This window comes from Limulus polyphemus, unplaced genomic scaffold (genome assembly GCF_000517525.1).
Source record: "Limulus polyphemus unplaced genomic scaffold, Limulus_polyphemus-2.1.2 Scaffold2674, whole genome shotgun sequence".
In the NCBI taxonomy this organism is placed as follows: domain Eukaryota; kingdom Metazoa; phylum Arthropoda; class Merostomata; order Xiphosura; family Limulidae; genus Limulus; species Limulus polyphemus.
The window spans coordinates 109,511-131,415 of record NW_013668284.1 but is presented as its reverse complement, the minus strand read 5'-3'; the positions used below and the strand labels follow the sequence as shown (position 1 = coordinate 131,415).

The window sequence follows — 21,905 nt, the reverse complement described above, 5'->3', positions numbered from 1 at the left end:
CGGGGATGGCCAGTGTGAGGAACAGGTACAGAGAAATAATAGAGAAGGACCTACGAGCTACAAACGACTCATTTTGTTAAGTTTGTTCATCTTAATAAGTTTTTTCTTTGATATTTGTACAGCCAAATATTGGCATTTTTGGTCATGTTTGCTTTTTGTTATTTGTAAATGAATTTTTCGACTTGCTTGGTATTGTTTACCTGTCATTTTTGTAATAAACACGTTTCGTCAGTACAGAACATCTCTTTGTGTTTTTCTTCTTCAAGTTTTCAAAAACATATCAAACTTCACAATCTTATAATTTTTGTGAGTAGTGTAGTTACTATTGATTGGCCTATGAAGTATTGCAAGAAAACAAAAAATATTGTTCAAATAAATATATATATACTGTTGCAAGTAAACAAAAATATTGTTATAATAAATATATTGACTGTTACAAGTAAACTAAAACATTGTTAAAATAACTATACTGACTGTAAAAAGTAAACTAAAACTTTATTACCATAAAAATGTTGACTCTTGAAAGCAAACAAAACTATTGTTGCAAGAAAACAAAAAGATTGTTGCAATAGTTATACTGACTGTTGCCAGTAAACAAAATATTGTTGCCATAGCTATGTTGACTGTTGCCAGTAAACAAAAATATTGTTGCCATTGCTATATTAACTGTTGCAAGTAAATAAAAATATTGTTGCCATAGCTATATTGACTGTTGCAAGTAAACAAAAAGATTGTTGCCATAGATATATTGACTGTTTCAAGTAAACAAAATTTTGTTACCATAGCTATATTAACTGTTGCAAGTAAACAAAAATATTGTTGCCATAGCTATATTGACTGTTGCAAGTAAACAAAAATACTGTTGCCATAGCTATATTAACCGTTGCAAGTAAACAAAAATATTGTTGCCATAGCTATATTAACTGTTGCAAGTAAACAAAACTATTGTTGCCGTAAATATATTGACTGTTTCAAATAAAACAAAATTGTTGTTATCATTAATACGTTGACAACGTGTTCACAAGTTATTAAAACGTCGACAATCTAAGCTATGCTCTTCACTTTAAAAACATTGGGCATTGTATCTTCTCAATAAACTAAGATAATGTGATTGATATTTTTTGTTTGTACACTCTAAAAAAAACTACAATAAATATAAACGACTTTTAGCCACCATTTTAGTCACGTAAAAATTGGTGAAATTTTCATTTGACCTGTTCCTTGACTTACTTTAGGCCAAAACATTATTTTCATATTCCCCTTACAGCTAAAAAGTGAATTTACTGGGACTTAATAAAGTCACAATATTTCCGTATCTGGTCAATCAACTCCACCAGATTAAAACTAAACCTAACTTTAGTTTTAATCTGGTGGAGTTGATTGACACAAGGGGCTTGTCTGTGTGATATAGAACGATAGGTCCAGAATGTTAATATTTTTAGCTGTAAGTGGAGCTCTAATGCTCCACTTACAGCTAAAAATATTAACATTCTGGACCTATCGTTCTATATCACACAGACAAGCCCCTTGTGTCAATCAACTCCACCAGATTAAAACTAAACCTAATGCCCCACTTACAGCTAAAAATATTAACATTCTGGATCTATCGTTCTATATCACACAGACAAGCCCCTTGTTCCAAACAACTCAATCAAGCCAATATTCTTCGTGGAAACAAAATTTTACATAAGTGAGCCTTAACCTTCTGAACTTCTATGTGTCAATCAATCATATAACAAACTGTCCTCGTCTAATAATAAAGTCATACGTTATTTGTAACTCAAGTATGCTGTGAAAGACGATCACCTCCTATCGGACACGCTTATAACTACACTTGTACAAGAAATGCTTCGTAACTTGTTAGGCATCGCGCCAAATTTAGTATAAAATCACGTGACTCGTATCCTGTTTTTACTAATCGCAAAACCTGTACTATTTAAGGTACACAAACACTTATTCAGAAGTATGCAGTAGAGTTAATTGAATACAATCACAAACTCTACCAAAATATTTGTTAAACAAAGCAAAAACGGATCAGTTGATCGGAAAACTGTAATCAGGTTGGGGATAATCTATCACTCTCGTGGACAAATAAATAAATACTAGAAATAAAATCAAAATCATTATGTAACCCTGATTTGCGTTGTTTTGAATTTCACACAAAGCTACAAGAGGGCTATCTGCGCTAGCCGTCCCTAATTTAGCAGTGATAGACTAGAGGGAAGGCATCATCCACCGCCTACGTATTTACCAACGAATAGTGGGATTGACCGTTACATTGTAACGTCGCCATAGCTGAAAGGGTGAGCATGTTCGGTGAAGGGGATTCGAACCCGCGCCCCCTCACTGAGATTGCAAGTCGAGCGCCTTAGCCACCAGGCCATTATTTAATCTTGATTACATGAAAAACAAACATTATTATGCTAGGTCACGAAAATCTTGTCACGTGTTTTTTATGATTTTTATTAATATTTTTTATTTTATTAATGTAAGTTATGATCTCGCCATGATAAAAACAATTGCTACTAACACTCGAATAATTAAGCACTACAAGTTCGGTTCATCAATGTGTTTATACATTATTCCCCCCTTTATATTATAAAGGGCATTTGCCCCTCCCCCTTTCCCAGTGGCACAGCGTTATGTCTGTGGACTTACAACGCTTAATATTATCGACCAATCAGCAGTAAAATTCAGAATTTGGAAGATGCCCTTCATAGTTTATTTGTTTGTTTGTTGAATTTCGTGCAAAAACTACACGAGGGCTATCTGCGCTAGACGTTCCTAGTTTAGCAGTGAAAGACTAGTCATCACCACCCACCGCCAACTCTTGGGCTACTCTTTTACTAATGAATAGTGGAATTGACCGTCATATTATTACGTCCTCGCGGCTGAAAGGGCGAGCATGTTTGGTGGGACGGGGATTCGAACCCGAGACTCTCAGATTGCGCCCTAACCACTTGGCCATGTCTGGCCAGTTTATTTGTAGCTAAGCTCAAAGCTACACAATGGGCTATCTGTGCTGTGCCCAACACGAGTATCGAAACCCGGTTTCTAGCGTACTTATACATAGTGCTTACTTTAAAAATTGTCACATCACTTAAAGTTCTAAATTCGCAATATTTCTTTCATAATTATATACTCTCTTCATACAAATCTTTTTCCCTACATCTTCTCTGCTTTTATTTCACTTTCTTAGGTTCAGTAGCACAAGTACTAGTTGCTGACACTACGAAAAATTTAGGACCCATTGAAAATTACTCAACACCTACCTGGACCCTTGGCTCCACCCCTGAGTAGTCTACCCAGACGAAATATAACAGCTCTCTCGTATTCCTGGACAACCTGGTGGTTAAATTAGAAACGAAAAGTGAAAAAAAAAAGAGATAGTATATTCTTAAAGCAATATATTCATAAACACCTTAACTACATAATTTAGGGCATTTAAAAAAGGTTGTCAAGCTCCCATTATAAGGGATATTTGCCCCCTCCCCCAGTGGCACAGCAGCATGTCCGTGGACTTACAACGCTAGAAAAAGGTTTTTCGATACCGTGGTGGGCACAGCAAAGACAGGCCATTGTGTAACTTTTTCCTCAATTATAAACAAAGTCCATCGCGGGGGGTATCGAGCCCCGAATTTTAACGTTTTATTCGATGAAATATTTCAAAGATGCGGCACAATCCACTTTTTTATAAGACCAAGATGGACAAGCTATTGTTTGTTTGTTTTATATTGAAAGTTCTAGATAATACGAATACAATAACATCTGATTCTTGAAGATCCGTACTTCATTTTATCTCATTTCCTGGATTAAATACTACAGTTTTTTGCGGAAACTCATAAGCGCGTGTCTGTAAATCTGAAGCTATAATTACTATGCCTTATTAAGTTCAAGAATGTCTTACCTTAATACAGAATAAGAAGGAGAATGGAAAAGTAACGATTATCAATAATATGGAGACTCCTGTCAGAAGGAAGGCACATACTCCCTGCCTTTCACCGGATTCAGCTGTGGGAAAAATTTTTTAAATTACTAATTCTGGTTATTGTTGTTCAATTCAAACAATTCCGTTATTATAAGTAATAAATTACAGCAAAATTCACTACTATCATACATAAGTACAAAATATAAAACAACAACACAACTTGAAAAATACACACACACACATATATATATAGGTACTGAGAAAAACCCGGAAACAGGAACGGAAACTCAGCATTACAGAGATTATTATTGTTGTTATTTTAGCGCAAATCTACACAATACGCTCTCTACATTCTGTCTACCGCGGGGAATCGAACACCGGATGTTAACAATCGACTTTTTATAACACCAGTTGCATCATCGGTTCACAATAAACAAACACTTCCCTAAGGGGAATTTTAAAAAAAAGAGATTTAATGTGTAAATAATACAGGCGCCTTTTTTGTTATAGAAAAGTAACACAGAACGATAAATGAAAATTTATATACTTAATAAATAAAATCCTAAGTACTTTTCCATTACTACCGAGATTGAGATTTTTTTTTTAAATGAGATACTGTTTTGTTCTGGAAAATTCGGCGAAAGAAAACATATTTCTCATCAAAAAATTCACAAAGAATTAATAGTTGCTTTACGTAGTTAATGCCATACCGAGGTTCCCTGCCCCCAGGGCACAAAATTAACTTTCATAAATATTTTAGGCTCCCTTTAATAGAATGGAATGGTCAATGTTGTACTGCCTAGGGAGCTATTCCTAAAATTGGGAAGTTTCAGGAAATTAACGTATATACAATATGTAGATATCACACAAATATTACTGTTCTGAGGCAGGCTTGGCATCGTGTTGTGGTTAGAGCTCTCGAGTGGTAATCTACAGGTCGCGGGTTTGAATCCCATCACTGTGAGTTCTTCATAATATGACGATGAATCCCACTTTTCAATGGAAAAGAATATCTCAAATGTTGGCGGTGGAGTGGGCGATGTTGACTAGCTGCCTTCCCGCCAGTCTATCTCTGCTAACTTAAGGACATAGCTCATATGTTAGCGGTGGAGTGGGCGATGTTGACTAGCTGCCTTCCCGCCAGTCTATCTCTGCTAACTTAAGGACATAGCTCAAAGGAAGGCAGCTAGTCAACATCGCCCACCACCAACTAATGTTTGACCGAATAGTGGGATTTCATCCTTACCCCCCTTTTTTTTTTGCAGTAATGGGAAGCAAATGAGGGACCTGCAAATCCAACGTCCGTCACACTACCACTGGGCCACGCCTAACCAATATAATATAATATAATTGTCTGCAAGGGCAGAGTCAATGGACAGTACTTGCCCATCTCTATGTCCTCTCATTCAGAGTTAAGGAATATTTCGAAAACTCTTTTGCGATTATATTTACTTATTCTGGAAAATAACATCAAACTATATTATATACCAAACTGTTTATATATGATATCAGTGAGGACAAAATATATTCTATTTAATCTTAGGGTTATCGCAATGTCTGGTTATTCAGAAATCCTCTTCATTTATGTGTTGGGCCTTGGACCAGCAATATCCATATCATACATACGCGTATTATCAACGTCTGATAATAGCGTGAATTCTTATTTCCTGAAATGATTCCCTAAAGACAAAAGTATCAAGTGTAATAACAGACACATTATTCTACTAAAAAGAATATAAATTGTTGTGGGGAGTCAATTCTATATCCTGGGTGAGAGTTCTCGGAATACTGTTCGTTCGAGTGCTATCTGCGCTAATCGTCCTTAAGATAGCAGAGATAGACTGGCGGGAAGGCAGCTAGTCAACATCGCCCACTCCACCGCCAACAAAGGAAAGCTTTTCTGAAACCAAAAGCACTTCAATACCTTCATACGCAAAATATATTTTATGAATCCAAAATAACTTGAATATCCATACGCAAGAAAGTTTTTCTGAAACCAAAACCACTTCAAATCTTCTATACCCAAGACAACTTCTCTGAAACCAAAACCACTTCAAAGAATACTTTAATTAAGCTGTTTATTCCTTTTGTCTCATTCTTATGTTTTGGACGTTTGCACAAAGACACTTTAAGATTATCTACGCTAGACGTTTCTAATTTTGAGCTGATAGACTAGGGTATGGAGGTATTGAAGTGGTTTTGGTTTCAGAAGAGCTCTTGAGTGTGGAGGTACTGATGTGGTTTTGGTTTCAGAAAAGCTCTTGTGTATGGAGGTACTGAAGTGGTTTTGGATTCAGAAAAGCTTTCTTGAGTGTGGAGGCACTGAAGTGGTTTTGGTTTCAGAAAAGCTTTCTTTGGTATGGAGGTGTATACAATGTTATGGAAGGCTAATACATCCTATTTTCATTAGGCCTGACATTGATAAACACCTGATTACAGACCTGATTCTGCAAGCCACTCTCAAGCGTTTATTAACTGTGTGCCTATCAAAATTTATTTGACAAACTCTCAAAGTACTTCTCACACTTTGGAGAGGTTTATTGGCAGCTAGGTAAAGCCGTCCATAAACAAATAACAAATATAAAAGTAGGTCCTAGTTTCAGTAAGAAACGTTACAAATAAGAGTCCATGTTATTCATGGGGTTGTTAGTAGTTGGTCGAATCAAGGATCTTATCCAGATATGTATTGAAGGAGCGACTGTGTGATTTAGCAGTTTGTTCTGTACGCTCCCAACTCTTTCTCTAAATAAGTACTTCACTTAAATCTCAACAAACTCTTTTCTGGTTCCAGAGTAAAATTTTATATATTTTTTTAATCTGTCCTTGCATGATATACATTTAAATACTGGTACTCATTCTGATTGTTCTTCTTTTTTACTCTTTCAAGGTAGTAATATCCAGAACTGGACTCAATATTCTATATGATGTGACACTATTGCATTATACAGTTTTAATATTACTCACTGTTCCTTAGTCCTATAATAAAACATCATGTTAAGCCTAACATCGCGGTTTGCACACCGATATGGGAGACTAAAATACAATGTGTACTCAAAACACAGTTAAATTAAACAACTTACACACACAGTGATGATGGGTGTATTTAGAATGTTATTAATAATTGGATTAGAAATACTCATAGATGCGAACACTTTAGAAATCTTAATTTCTTCCAATATTCCGTGTGGAAGCACTTTATAGTACACGAGAATTTTAAGCATACTGCACCTAAATTAATCCCGAATCCCTACAACTATAAAAAGATAAAAGAAGACGCGTAGATAATTATAAACACGAAAATATGGGTCGTGAGTTCGAATCCTGTCACCAAAAATGTTCGCTCTTTCAGCTGTGGGGGTTTTACCAACGAAAAGTGTTATTGACCGTCACATTATAACGCCCCCACGGCTAAAAGGGCGAGCATGTTTGGTGGGACGGGGATTCGAACCCTCGACCCGCAGATTGCGAGTCGAGCTCACCCTAACCACCTGGCCATGCCGAGCCTAGCTTTTTTTCATATCTACATTTTGCCTGTCACAAGCAACTGCCCAGAAGGTCTTTCGTTTAGTACCAGAACTCATCAGTTGGGCTGAACTATGACTTGATTTGCAACCCTTTATGGACAAGTTAAGAAAGTTTTACCAGTCAAATGTGGCGGGCTTTTATCGCGAATATTAAATCTATCGGTTTTAAATGCTGTACTAGATCGACACCACTACATAGAAATAACTTACAATTAATTATTTATATATTTAATCATTTCAGTTTCGAGCCGAATAAAGTTATTAAATTCCAGAATCGTCATATATATACAAATTTATCTATAATTATATAATTTCAAAGTAAATGCTTCACCACTTAAGCTGTATCCGCTAGGGTTCTGGTGTCTACGAGAATCTTTATCGAAATCTTCCATGTCAAAATTTATCTTCTCTTGTTACAAGCAACCAGATCACAACTGGAAACTCTGCCAGCTAAAGTCAGTCAACAGATGAGCAGACTTTCGCAATTATAACAACACACCTTTTTCTAAAGCGAGTGTTCCAACGTATATCATAAACTAGGTAACAGTACGGGTTTGTAAATTACACGACGTAAAGGCAGACACACCTGTTTACTCAACTAGTACAGCCACCTGGCTGCGTTATCTGTTGCCAACCAACAGCGACCTACTAAGCACATGAAGATAGACGGTAATTCGAAATTATATTAAGGAAATTGGTCTATCGTAGGATAAGGACGAATGACAAATCTCTTACAATTAATAGTAATTTATGTAATAACGGAGAGTAAAGCAACCTCGTCTTGCCTTCGCACTACGACAAACGTCCAGAATATCTTCCTAACTACGTAGAATGCTCTAAATATAGTTCTTTGGTCAAGTGACAGTTATGTTACGTCGTTACTAGACGTACTGCTACAAGGCTAGCAGTTTTTTCGTCTTCGATCACGTGCCCGCGTCACGTGAGAATGTGGTAAATATAAATCACGTGATACCGTGAGTATTCACAGCTGAAGGAAGAGTATCCTTCTTTTTCTTTTTTTTCAGCGAAACGACAAACCTTTGTACTAGCTGGTATATACTTTCTTCGGGTTCCCAAGCTCGTATCGTGTAATTTAATCTGTAATTTCGTTTTTCTAGTGTAAACAAGCACGTGCAGAGTTTGTGTGTATCCGAGGGAAAACAGCGAGCGAATGATCACTTAGCAACACTGTAAACTTCTTTATTCAGACGATATGTATGCTAACTTCCTGTTTTATGAAGTACATTTATAATTAGACTTATTTAGACTCTAATTTCCGCTTATTTGTGTTTGTATTTTTGTTTAATTTTTTTTATCTTTAAAACAAAATAGTTCCTACGATAGGACAGCGGTAAGTCTACGGACTTACAAAGTCAAAATCCGGGGTTCGATTCCCCGCGGTGGACGCAACATCTGGCCCAATGTGGCTTTGCTTTAAAAAGCTAAGTTGTTTAACAAAAGCGTTCAAACAACTTTTTTTATGTGTTTAACGCTAGTGCGAATGAACGAATTATATTTTTAATACATGATAATTCTGGAAAAAAAACTAGATTCTTTGATTATTCGAAAGATAAACATTTGTCAAGATAATTTCGAGTTTTCGAAAAGATTGCCTTAATTAGATCTAAAGTCAAAATTGACGCAGGATTATTAACCCACTATATGTCGATATATTCCGAATTTCAAACACACTACACGTTCTACATATTTTAATATTCTACAGTTACGTAGCACACTCTACACATTTCATGATCTACAGTTTCGTAATACACACTACACATTTCATGATCTACAGTTTCGTAATACACACTACACATTTCATGATCTACAGTTTTAGATCATGAAATGTGTAGTTTGTATTACGAAACTGTAGATCATGAAATCTGTAGAATGTGTTACGAAACTGTGAAGCCTAGAAATGTGTAGTGTGTGTTGTGTGTTGCGAAACTGTAGATCATGAAATGTGTAGTTTGTATTACGGAACTGTAGATCATGAAATCTGTAGAATGTGTTACGAAACTGTGAAGCATAGAAATGTGTAGAGTGTGTTGCGCAGTTTCGTAACACATTCTACACATTTCATGATCTACAGTTTCGCAACACACTCTACACATTTCTATGCTTCACAGTTTCGTAATACACACTACACATTTCTATGCTTCACAGTTTCGTAGCAAGGTCTCACCCGCTTCACCTCTTCAAAAGAACTTATCAAATCAGAATTAAAACATATATTCATTGCAGCGTAAAAAAAAAAGATGAAGAGGTTTTTTTTACTTCAAATCCCTTATATTACTCGTACGTAACTTGTTTAAGCTTGATTAGTTACTTGTCCATAATGAGAAGTTTAGGCCAAATTTCACATAATAACTTGAATCGTAAAACTTTTAAAACTGTACATTAAAATTATTTAGTTTAATTATATATATATTTGAAATTAACAGTCAGGGTCAAAGGTCGTGTTTCACATATCTTGCATGAAAGAGAATATTTTTGCTTTTCATTTAATAGTTCAAGCAGCTTCAGAAGAACTCAATACAAAGATCCTCCGAGGTCAAAGGTCGTGTTTCACATATTTTGCATGGAAGAGAATATTTTTGCTTTTCATTTAATAGTTCAAGCAGCTTTAGAAGAACTCAATACAAAGATCCTCCGAGGTCAAAGGTCGTGTTTCACATATTTTGCATGGAAGAGAATATTTTTGCTTTTCATTTAATAGTTCAAGCAGCTTCAGAAGAACTCAATACAAAGATCCTCAGAGGTCAAAGATCATATTTTCTAGATTTTCCTCACAGTGATTTTTTTTTTTTTACATTAGTTGAAAGTCGTTCACCATTTTGGTAGACAGGACTACTGTTATATAGATGGAATTTGTTTGTTATGATTTTCGGTGGGGGCGTCAAGACTAAATTCTATGGCCTCCAAATTCACCAAATTTAACCCTCGTGTTTCGTTTTTGTGGAACGTTTTTAATTTCGTATCAATAAGTGGATGACATCAGACAGTGGATAAAGCACAACGTGCAACATGGAGTTCATAACACCAAACACCACAAGTAGGTGCCTACACTAGCACCTACTTGTGGTGTTTGGTGTTATAACAGTACAAATACACTTTTGTACTGTTATAACACCAAACACCACAAGTAGGTGCTAGTGTATTTGTACTGTTATAACACCAAACACCACAAGTAGGTGCTAGTGTATTTGTACTGTTTTAACACCAAACACCACAAGTAGGTGCCAGTGTATTTGTACTGTTATAACACCAAACACCACAAGTATGTGCTAGTGTATTTGTATTGTATAACACCAAACACCACAAGTAGGTGCTAGTGTATTTGTATTGTCATAACACCAAACACCACAAGTAGGTGCTAGTGTATTTGTATTGTCATAACACCAAACACCACAAGTAGGTGCTAGTGTATTTGTATTGTCAAAACACCAAACACCACAAGTAGGTGCTAGTGTATATGTATTGTCATAACACCAAACACAACACGTAGGTGCCAGTGTATTTGTACTGTTATAACACCAAACACCACAAGTAGGTGCTAGTGTATTTGCACTGTTATAACACCAAACACCACAAGTAGGTGCTAGTGTATTTGTACTGTTATAACACCAAACACCACAAATAGGTGCTAGTATATTTGTAATGTCATAACACCAAACACCACAAGTAGGTGCTAGTGTATTTGTATCTTTTTTAATTTATGGCAAAACTACTAGATACTACTCATTACATATTGATCATAAGGTGTGCACCCCTACTTCATGGATAAATTATACACAGTTGTAAAAGAACGATCCACTTGTTTCCGACATTTTCAACTCATAATCAGCATTTATAAGTATTCTGTTTGGAAAAAAAAACTGGTAAATATATATAGAAAAAAGTTTCAAAGTTAGATTTATTGAACTATTCTATTTTACACAAAGTAAAACAATTTTAAAACATAAGCCGCTTTTTAAGGACGACACTAATATAAAATACAGTTTACTCTGTGTATATCTGAAAATCTTTGATAAATTTCCAAGAAATTATGCACATTCTTTTTTAATATTACGCCAAAAAGAGCGACAGGATAGACCTCAAGTATGACGACAGAACTCACTTTATTTCACTTTATTTCTAGAGGGAACATTACATATATTTTCTTTGTAACTACAAACTTGGAAGAGAGAACCATTTCTGCTATGGTATTGGATATATTTCTAAGTGTCTCTGTGTGTGTGTGTTAGGGGTGGGATAGAAGCTAGAAGTATCCAGCTGAGCTGAATCGCCTATTGGGGTCGGGGGGACACTTTTCCATTCCTGAGGATGCGCACAGTTGTCAATACTCGATGCACTTAAGCCTATGAATGACATTGTAGCTGATCTCCAAGACTAACTTTATACTAAGCTATGAGTGTCCTTATTCATAACATCGAACACTCTCTCTCAATTAACAACGACAAAACTTGCGCTCTCTTATTCTGGAATGTTTTCAAGAAGGAAAATTCGAATACAAACCTGCCTGAATTCGAAATTATTTAAGAAAGTAAACTACAATTTTTACGAAAGGATTTATAAGCACACAGACAAAAAATATGATTATATTATGTATTAACCACGATAATGTGTTTTAAGAAACCTGAGTACAATTTAGAATTGGATATGCACGTAGTTGACTTTTTGGCCGACAAGTGGCGCATCAATTGCGTTTCAAATTAGAAATATTGGATTATATAGTTTTAAAATGTTATTTAAATACCACTTGTCATCTTAATAAAAATTATGAAGGGGCTCAAATTCTTCAAAATTATTTGTTTTCGTGTTTTATTTTTTCATAAAGTTCATTGAAAAACACATTAAGTTTTTCATGAATATTAGGATTTGTTGTTTGGAGTTAAGCATAAAGGCTCTCTGTAATGTGCCAACCACGGGTAACGAAACCGTTATAAGCCTTCAGACTACCCACTGTGCCACTGAGGGAGGGGGGGGGTCAATATTAGGAACATATGTTTAGAAGAACGACTGTGTAATTTGGATTTTATAACATTTTAAATTTCACAGAACTTTCTGCGGTTTCAGTGTATGGTGTTTTCTTCTAACCCCACTTGCATTTTATAGTGCATGGTGTTCCGGACTGCGGATGGGAATGTCCATAGTTCGAGCCTGCTGTGGGCATGTTATAGGAATGACAGTTACTCCTGCTAATTGGTTAAGAGTAGCCCTGTGGGCGGCGAATGTTGCTGGCTTGTTGCCTTCAGTGTAGTCAGCAGTTCTAAATCAGGGACGGCTATGCCTGAACCTTAGGGTCTCTGACGCGGCCGTTTAGGAAAGAACAGCTAAGGCTTAGGAAAAGCCAGAGGTTTTGGTCAAGCTGGAAGGCCGAGGATGGCTAAGGTTTTGGTCAAGCTCGTGGCCCGAGGATGCCTACATCAATTGCAATCTGCAGGTAGTATGATCAGATGTAAGCAGGTAGAAATTGAACTTGACCACAGGCTTATTTTTGGTGTTTTTTTGCACTTCATCCTGATGCCTATTCCAGGACAAGGTATTTTCATAACCGGATCATTACGACTTCAACTCACATTCTTGACCAAGTTTTTCTGAACATTGGGAATTTTTTAACCCTGTATTTTTAATGCTGACTTTCTCTATTCAAGATCAAATTTTTAACCCTTCTGATTTTCTTCATTTTTTTGAACCAATCAGTTAACTGTATTACTTTTGTTGTAGAAATCTGATCCGTAGTTATTGCTGAACTAGAAGGAACTAAAGATGAGTCTTTTTTTTTCGGTTTTACTAATGTTAAAGAGTTTCTAGTGGTACCTTCCACTCTACGTACTGTCTTATCATTGGTTGCCCTAACTGCAGAGTCCAAAAAGCCAAGGTATAAGAGCTCAGATAAGCCCATGATGTCCACTGTGCCAGCTGTCCAGACTGGAACTAGCCCCACCCCACCCCCTCCATCGAAGAATTTTTTGTTGAGAACAATCGTCATGTGGGTGGATGTGCATCTCCAGTGAGATCATTGCAAAATGCACCGTGGCAAAACCTTCCCACAGCTAAGAAAACAATTATCATAGACTAAACGAGAAAGGCACTCCATGGATCCAGATCCTTCGGCATCAACTCAAGAATTACCCTTCAAGTGGCACCAGCAGTATGATGGTAATGTCCACCAACAGTATCTAGACGTCGACGTCGTCTACAGCATTTGGTAGCAATCTCTCCAGTGAATCCAGAGGCGCGTATGGATAAGGTGGTACTCCTCACAAAGTCCCCAGTTGAAGTCAAACAGATCACGATGCTAAAGCACCACTGCCATGGTCAAGCAACTATGTGGATGGAAGCCTGAGTGCTTTATAATTACGAGGAAGACTGTCCGCTGAAGCACAGAGAGCTACTAATGACAGGGGTGTATCAACTCCAAGAGGATATGACGCGGAGTATGAAGGCTCTTTCAAGATACAGAGGGATTATCTGCAAGCCCACCATTGAGCATCACAAATACACAGCTACTTTCGGGCTCCTTAAAGCGATTAGCTCTGTCGCTCCATCCATAATTTTAAATTTTACAGCATATTCTGCATTCAAACACTTATTATAAAATCAATTCTTGCATTTTAATTTATTTTCTCCTGGTGTATTTATTCTTAGAATTAAGGTTTTATTCATACAGTGTACATATGTGCATTTAATGTTACTTAGGTTAACGTTTGGATTTAAGCCATATGCGTTTGTACAGTATATAGATGCGATAAGGTTTCAGGGGTTCTCATTTAAAGGTTTATTTTATGTATTATGTTTTAGATATTTTAATATTAATGCATAAATTTTAAAGGGTGTTATTTAAAGTGTGATTTTCTTCGTTTGCGTGTTTTGTATTAATGTGTTTTCTACAGTTTTATGTTATGTGTATGTAAGTTGAAGGATGAGCTCTTAAGTTTTTGCTATGGTAAAAGGGTATATTTAATGTATGTAAAGTTTTTTAACGTTACAAGGTATATTACATGTTTTTCTGTAGTTAAAGGATTATTTTGTTGTAAAGTAAAATTTTCCATGGTTAAGAGTGTTTTTATGTATTTTATTCATGAAAGACAGAAAATATATATATATATGAAACATACCAGGTGTATCTTCTCTATTTAGTTTATAAAGGTGAACATTTCTCCATCAAAATTTACCCCCCCCCCCCCAGTGGCATAGCGGTATGTCTGCGGACATACAATGCTAGAATCCGGGTTTCGATACCTGTGGTGGGCAGAGTACAGATAGCCCATTGTGTAGCTTTGTACTTAATTACAAACAAACCATCAAAATTTTCAAAGTCCTTCACATTTAAACACGTTAAGTGCATCTGTGTGTGTGTCGCGTCTTGAATGATGGGCTATGAAAAGAGGTAGCAATATTTTATACTAGTTAGCCAACCAAAGTTTGTCTCACATTTATAATTTTGGATGATGCTGTTGGAGGACTAAAACTTCTAATAATTTGCTCTTGGGTAGTATCAGTAATGTAGAAGTTTAGGAATACCTGGAGGATACGTCCTTCCTAGTTTTAGTTATGGTGTGGCCAAGTGACCTAGATGTCAAATGAACACTGGGACAGTTGACTATATTTACTATATATACCGTGGTTATTTTCAATCTCTCGAGTATCTGTTGAATTGTATTTATTTGTTTGTATGTGTGGGTATTATGTGTCCAGACTCTTCCTTCAATCATGTAGGAAACTCATATATAACTCCATAATACATTTTCTGCTGGACTTTTAGTTAGCGTTGACGTCACTCGTATCTCTAGGAAAGCAGTATACACAGTTTAATTCGTGAAAAAATTACTTGCTCTTGATATATAACAAAAACTTATCCAGTTTTCAGTTGCCTTATCGGATTACCAGGAACACACATCTCATTAGTTAAAGATGGCAAAATGACGGGATAGCAAACTTCGGAATACACCAGCTTTCAAAGAATATTGCTATGTAGAAGCAGCAGATACAAAATGCTGAATTATATATTATTTATTATTGTTATATTGAGATCAGAGGACACGCGAGACATTTGGAATTTAAATTTGGATTCTGTTTGGAGTTTAAAGGTCAAGCACAAAGACTGAAATTACCTAAACTCCATTTTTATCTCATCTATAAAATATTTAACTGTAGTATTTTGTCTACTTTGCATAAATCATAGTTTAAAAATATGTTTTTATTAATGGCATTAAGATGTTGGCAATATTATTTTATACCTATTTGGATATATTTTGCAATCAGAAATTTATATATGTGAATATTCTCAGTCAGGTGTTTGCACTTACCTCTTGTAAAGCGTATAATATCTTCGTGTTGAGCACCTTTATAAGTGGCGGCGTTATTTGAGACAGAGGGTAGCAAAGACACAGCACAGCTATCTTGTTCTCTCAAAGTGCACCCTGGGAAAAATGAAGATTATACTAAAACACGTAGTTATGTGAAGATTACAATATTGTTATATTAAAATTACTCATTACTCAGAAGTTATCCTAGGTTTTAAAGCTGCTATGAATGAGTCGACCAGAGCAAACTCTGGCTTGAAAAGTATTGTGTTTTTGTTTCGTTTGTTTTAGCATAAATATTTACAATAGGCTTTCTGCGCCGTGTCCATCACAGGTAATCGAACCTCGAATGTTAGCACTGTAAGTCTGTAAGCTTATATAGTTCACCCACTGAGGAACAAAGTACCTGTGAAGTATGCCAGCATTGGGCTAAGAGAACTCTGGTTTAAAAGTTGCTGTGGATAACTCGAGCTGTTTTGGAGGACTTGAGGAGGGAATCCAGATTTTTTAAGCTACTATGAATGTCTAAAGAAAGGAACTTGAATTTCGAAATTGCTGTGGAGGACTCGAGTAGAGAACTTGGGCTTAAAAGTTGCTGCGGTTTATTTGTTTGTTTTGAATTTCGCGCAAAGCTACACGAGGGCTATCTGCGTTAGCCGTTTCTAATTTAGAAGGGTAAGGCTAGAGGGAAGGCAGCTAGTCATCACCACCGCCAACTCTTGGGCTACTCTTTTACCAACGAATAGTGGGATTGGCCGTCACATTATAACGCTGAAAGGGCGAGCATGTTCGAATCTACGACCCTCAGATTGCGAGTCGAGTGCCCTAACCACCTGGCCATGCCGGGCTCTAGTTGCTGTGGGTGAATAGAGTAGAGAACTTGGGTTTAAAAGCTCTCATGAAGGGCTCCATCTTGTAACTTACACTTTAAACACAATTTTTATTTTTCACAATACTCTATTGTTTGACTTAATACGGGTTGTAGGTTTGTGGCTGCTATAAACGGTGTTGGGGAGCTCTTCCAAATTGCCGCGTCATCTGCAAATTGCGACCTGAGGCAGAAATGTGCGCCCGTTAATGGCATGTCACTTACATACATGATGAATAAAATATAAAATGTGGCCAACCACCCCTCCCTCGAGGACACCTGCCTCTGGAGTAAAGTACTCTGAGTAGGTAACCCCCACATTAATTCTACATTTTTATATTGTCTAAAAAGTTAGATAGCGAGCGATTAATTCCTCGCAGTAGGTCCATTTGATACATTTGGAACCTGACACCATTGTGCCATACAGTGTCTATATCGAGAAAACATGCGACAGTGTATTCATTTCTCCTAAAACTTTCGGTGATTGTTTCTGTTGATCTGACTAAAAAAACAACAAACGTTATCTCGTGTCTCCATCTGGTGCGAGGATAAGATAAAAGTGATACAGATTATAATTCATTTAAATTAGGCTTAAATATTACTCGCATACAAAAATCAATGATAATCAGTGTTCTTCATTAAACCGATCAACGTGAATAATAAATTTGGTAAAATAAATTCAGTTTGGACATTATTTGTATCGAAGATTTCAGACATTTCATATGTACAAAACCCAACAGGTTCACGATTGACTGGTTAAAATGACGTGTCCAAAGACTTCAGAGTTCTGGTTATTACTTACGTCGTTATTCATTTTAATTCTCTCTGCATTATTTATCAGCAATCAAAGTAAAACCATTAATGGCACAGCGGTATGTCTGCGGACTTACAACGCTAGAAACCGGGTTTCGATACCCGTGGTGGACAGAGCACAGATAGCCCTTTGTGTATAATTACAAACCAACAAACAAATAATTTTATTTATAATGTATTTTGGCGGATTTTTGATTTTTCATAAAATGTATAGCTTTTCCACTTAAAAATGGGCAAAAACGCGAAATTATGGTAATTTGGCTATTGATTAATAATCACAGAACATTCCAAATATGGAAGACCGTACATTTTTCGCAGAAATTTTAACGAACATTGAAATGCAAATAAGTTAAGGTCTTTTCTATTTTTATCCTCTGGCTGGATTATTATAACGTTTACATCCGGTGAGTTGGGTGGGAGTGAGATCCACCGCCCATCTTAAAAACACCCTGAAAACGTGCTGATATGCTTTCTAGTGTGTTCAGTCTACCTAAATACATCACCAGAAATAGAAGCTAAAACATAAATAAATGATAAATACATGTTCACACTACTGTCGGACTTTTGGGGATAATTTTATACTCGCATCATTAACAAATAATAATTAAGTAATAAAGAATGCTTTAAAAATTCCCTGTTTTATTCATCACCAGTTTGCATGTTACTCTACCCTTTATTTTCATTCTAAGCCTTTAAGAGGCCCGGCATGGCCAGGTGGTTAGGGCACTCGACTCGCAATCTGTGGGTCGCGAGTTCGAATCCCCATCCCACCAAACATGCTCGCCCTTTCAGCCTTGGGGGCGTTATAATGTGACGGTCAATCCCACTATTCGTTGGTAAAAGAGTAGCCCAAAAGTTGGCGGTGGGTGGTGACGACTAGCTGCCTTCCCTCTAGTCTTACACTGCAAAATTAGGGAGGGCTAGCGCAGATAGCCCTCGTGTAGCTTTGCGCGAAATTCAAAACAAACAAACAAACAATCTAAGCTTTTAAGACAAAATTCACGTATCTCCTCTTAAAAAAGTAGATGACTTGAATATATATATTTTTTTTAAGGAATGTATGTTTGTTGGTTTCTTTTGTCCCCCACCCCCACCCCCCAGTGACACAGCGGTAATGCTAGAAACCGGGTTTGAAAATGCGGCCGAGGAGTAATTGACCAAAAACAGCAAAACAGTGCTTTTTTGTGAGCTCTGACCTGTACGAAAAGACTTAAAATAGTCAAATCCAACTTGTTTGTATGTCAGTGTGTTAATCGCATGAAAATTTATATTTGTACCAATTTTTCATCTTGATTGCTGTAAATATAACCGCACAGGAGCCTCAAATATACATTTTTGAGTTGTTTTATCTTCGACTTCATAAAATCCTTAAAGAGGCCTAAATTAAAGATAAAAATAACAAATTAAAAGGTGTCTGGGCGTATTGGACCAAGGCATAAATAATCCTACCAAGTTTCGAGCCAATCCGCCGAGAAATGAAGGAATGGCGGTCGATTGAAAAGCGTTTGGAAGAAATAAAAAAAAGAGAGAGAAAGAAAGAAGAAGAAAAAGGCAATAGAAGAACAGTATATCTTTCTGTTCTGTTACGTAATTTATAGTATGATCGTCAAACCTTAAACCTTACATATATTTTTAATACAATTATATTACAAATAACATTGTTGCTTGACACAGTGACAGACGGACTGACAGATTTTATAATCACGTGTGCGGACATAACATATCATTTCGGTAACTGTATTTAAATTTAAATTACTAAAAGATAAGCATTAAAACAACACACCCAGCCGGCTAATACTATTTTTGTTAACACTAGCACTCCCGACCATTAGCGGTTTCATCTTTGTTTTGAAATCTTAATGGTTTTCATTCTGGTAGAAAGTCTGTAGAATAACAAACCCCAACTGCTTGCTAGAGCTCAAAACAACGGCAGAAATGGGGAAAAGCGGAAATGGTTGACGTTCGTGAAAACAAAGGAGAGGAAACGGAGTCGCTTTTGTAAAAATAAAATTCATTCCAAACGACCGAATGCTATTACTTAATTGCATTCGTTAAATGTTTTAACAGTTGTTATTTAAAGTATGTATGTTTGTGTTTAATGAACGTATAAACAGAAGACGAACAAGACGTTGACGGTACATGTAGAAATTACTTTTCCTCATCAAAACGCGAATTTCAGAAAAGAAAAAGATGACGTAGAGGCCTAATCTATTCTTTGATTCGCGGATAATAATGGGTAGTTAATTGTGACGATATGTCACGTGCTATCCTAAGTATGTTAGGTTGTTAGTGGTGGGTAAAGAACTATACAAAACTCCTGAGATTCTATCCGTCCATATATAACCCGAATCATCTGACTAAACACAAGTTGTAATAATAACAATTTACTGAACACAGATGAATGACAGTCTCTTATCATATCACAAGAGTGCATTAATTAAAATCCAGACTAGTGCTGACAGTCTCTTATCATATCACAAGAGTGTTTATTAAAATCCAGACTAGTGCTGACAGTCTCTTATCATATCACAAGTGTTTATTAAAATCCAGACTAGTGCTGACAGTCTCTTATCATATCACAAGAGTGTTTATTAAAATCCAGACTAGTGCTGACAGTCTCTTATCATATCACAAGTGTTTATTAAAATCCAGACTAGTGCTGACAGTCTCTTATCACAAGAGTGTATTAAAATACAAACTAATGCTGACAGTCCCTTAACTTATCACAAGAGTGTATTAAAATGTAGACTAGTACTGACAGTCTTTTATCACAAAAGTGTATTAATAGTTAGGCTAGTACTGACAGTCATGTAAACTACCACAAGACTGCGTGAAAGCCTAGACTGGTACAAGCTGTCGCATAATACAGAGTTTAACATACTATCCAGGAATTTATCCGTATAATCTAATTCTCCGTATTAAGTGGTCAGCGGATACTCTTGCCTGGTATTTTAAACAATTACTAATTGATGTACGCCATTAATAGTGATAGCCCACACAACCAGTGAATGCCACTAGGGTATGTTATTATCTGAAAATTTAGTGTTATAGTTTATGTAACTGTCTATTATCTAACAAAACTATAGATACAATATCGAATACTGTCAATCAAAATCTCTTAAGTAAACAGCATACGAAATATGCACAACCCCCGGTATTTTATACTTTCAAATAACATGATTCTTTATTTCATTTTATTTTTTGCAGAATAATTATTTCTGCGCATATCAAGCATGCTTCCTTATGATACTCCTTATGTTTGCCTCTCTCCCCCTCCTCCCTGTAGGTCAGAGGTATTTTCACGGACTTACAACATTAAAATCCGGGGTTCGATTCCCCGCGGTGGACAGAGTGCAGATAGACCATTTTGTCGGTTTGCGCTAAAAACATAAACACGTCTCCTTTCTCGTCTTCTCTGTTATATCTAAATAGCTCTTGATTTCTTCTTGTACCGAGTTTACAGAATGTTTGTAGGCGAGACATGGCATACTGTTTTATTGAAATACCATTCACTGAAAAAAAATTATCCATTTCGAATTTTGTTAGTCCACTACGAGATGTTCCACGTTAATCTTTTCTTGCTTGTTTTGATAAAACGGAAAAACAAGAAAATTAAATATTTATAACTGTTTCAGTAACCTTCTGTGGCAGGTTTTATCTCCCTTGGTATGGTGGTTACGCCATATAAATAAAAAACAGCCCTCAGAGCCACCTCGAGTCTACCTGCCAAGTTTGGTCCTCCTACTTCCAAAACTGTGAGAGGGGGTAGCCCGACAAAGATACAGAGATACATACAAAGCTAAACATGGCACTCCCAGAATTCAACGCAAACTCCGATTTCAGCAAAGTGATCCTGAAAGCTTATTCTTAGACCCTACACATATTGGATAACCAACTTAAAGGGGCGTTTAGCTCTCCTTACATGCCATATAGATAAGGTCACCCCCCCCCCCTAGGCCACCCCAAATCTATCTCACAAATATAGTCTTGCTAGTTCTACAACCGTGGGGGAACTAACTGTACTTATATTCGTGCATAAAAAGTTACAAGAATTTTTCTATAATTTTTATATTACAAATGGAACAAAAACAGAGAAAAAGGCGCGTTCTTCGGGCATAAACTTGCACATATTCAGAAAAAAAACGAGTCACGGCCAGATAATTTTCAAGAACTTAGTTAAATTTAATGTAACTTTAAAACAATAGCCATATATAAAAAGTAGATTTTTGTAATGATGTTATTGCATAATAGATACATAGAGATTATTATAATTAAATTTAATATGCATCCCCACAGGCACTAAATTGTGTTGGCGAAGGAAGGATATTGATTTGCCACATAATAAGTAAAGAGAAGCAAAATCTTTTAAATATTCTATTACAGAAATATGACACACTCGTATTCATACTTGCTCTGCACTTTTACAGAAATATGACACACTCGTATTCATACTTGCTCTG

General features: G+C 36.3%; 1 protein-coding gene across 3 annotated transcripts in view; it reads right to left on the bottom strand.

The window, feature by feature from the left end:
• LOC106467594 (mechanosensory protein 2-like) overlaps nt 1-21,905 on the bottom strand; it is a 34,070-nt gene that overhangs the window by 10,895 nt on the left and 1,270 nt on the right. Inside the window, exons 2-4 of one of the 3 annotated variants that reach the window (XM_013927955.2) lie at nt 15,768-15,881; nt 3,908-4,011; nt 3,273-3,345 (exon numbers count right to left, since the gene is read on the bottom strand). In XM_013927955.2, the coding sequence (XP_013783409.1) occupies nt 3,273-3,345; nt 3,908-4,011; nt 15,768-15,881 (291 nt within the window). Of the gene's footprint in view, nt 1-3,272; nt 3,346-3,907; nt 4,012-7,783; nt 8,588-15,767; nt 15,882-21,905 lie in introns of those variants that run through there. The other 2 variants (XM_013927956.2, XM_022395805.1) reach the window with 2 other exon arrangements.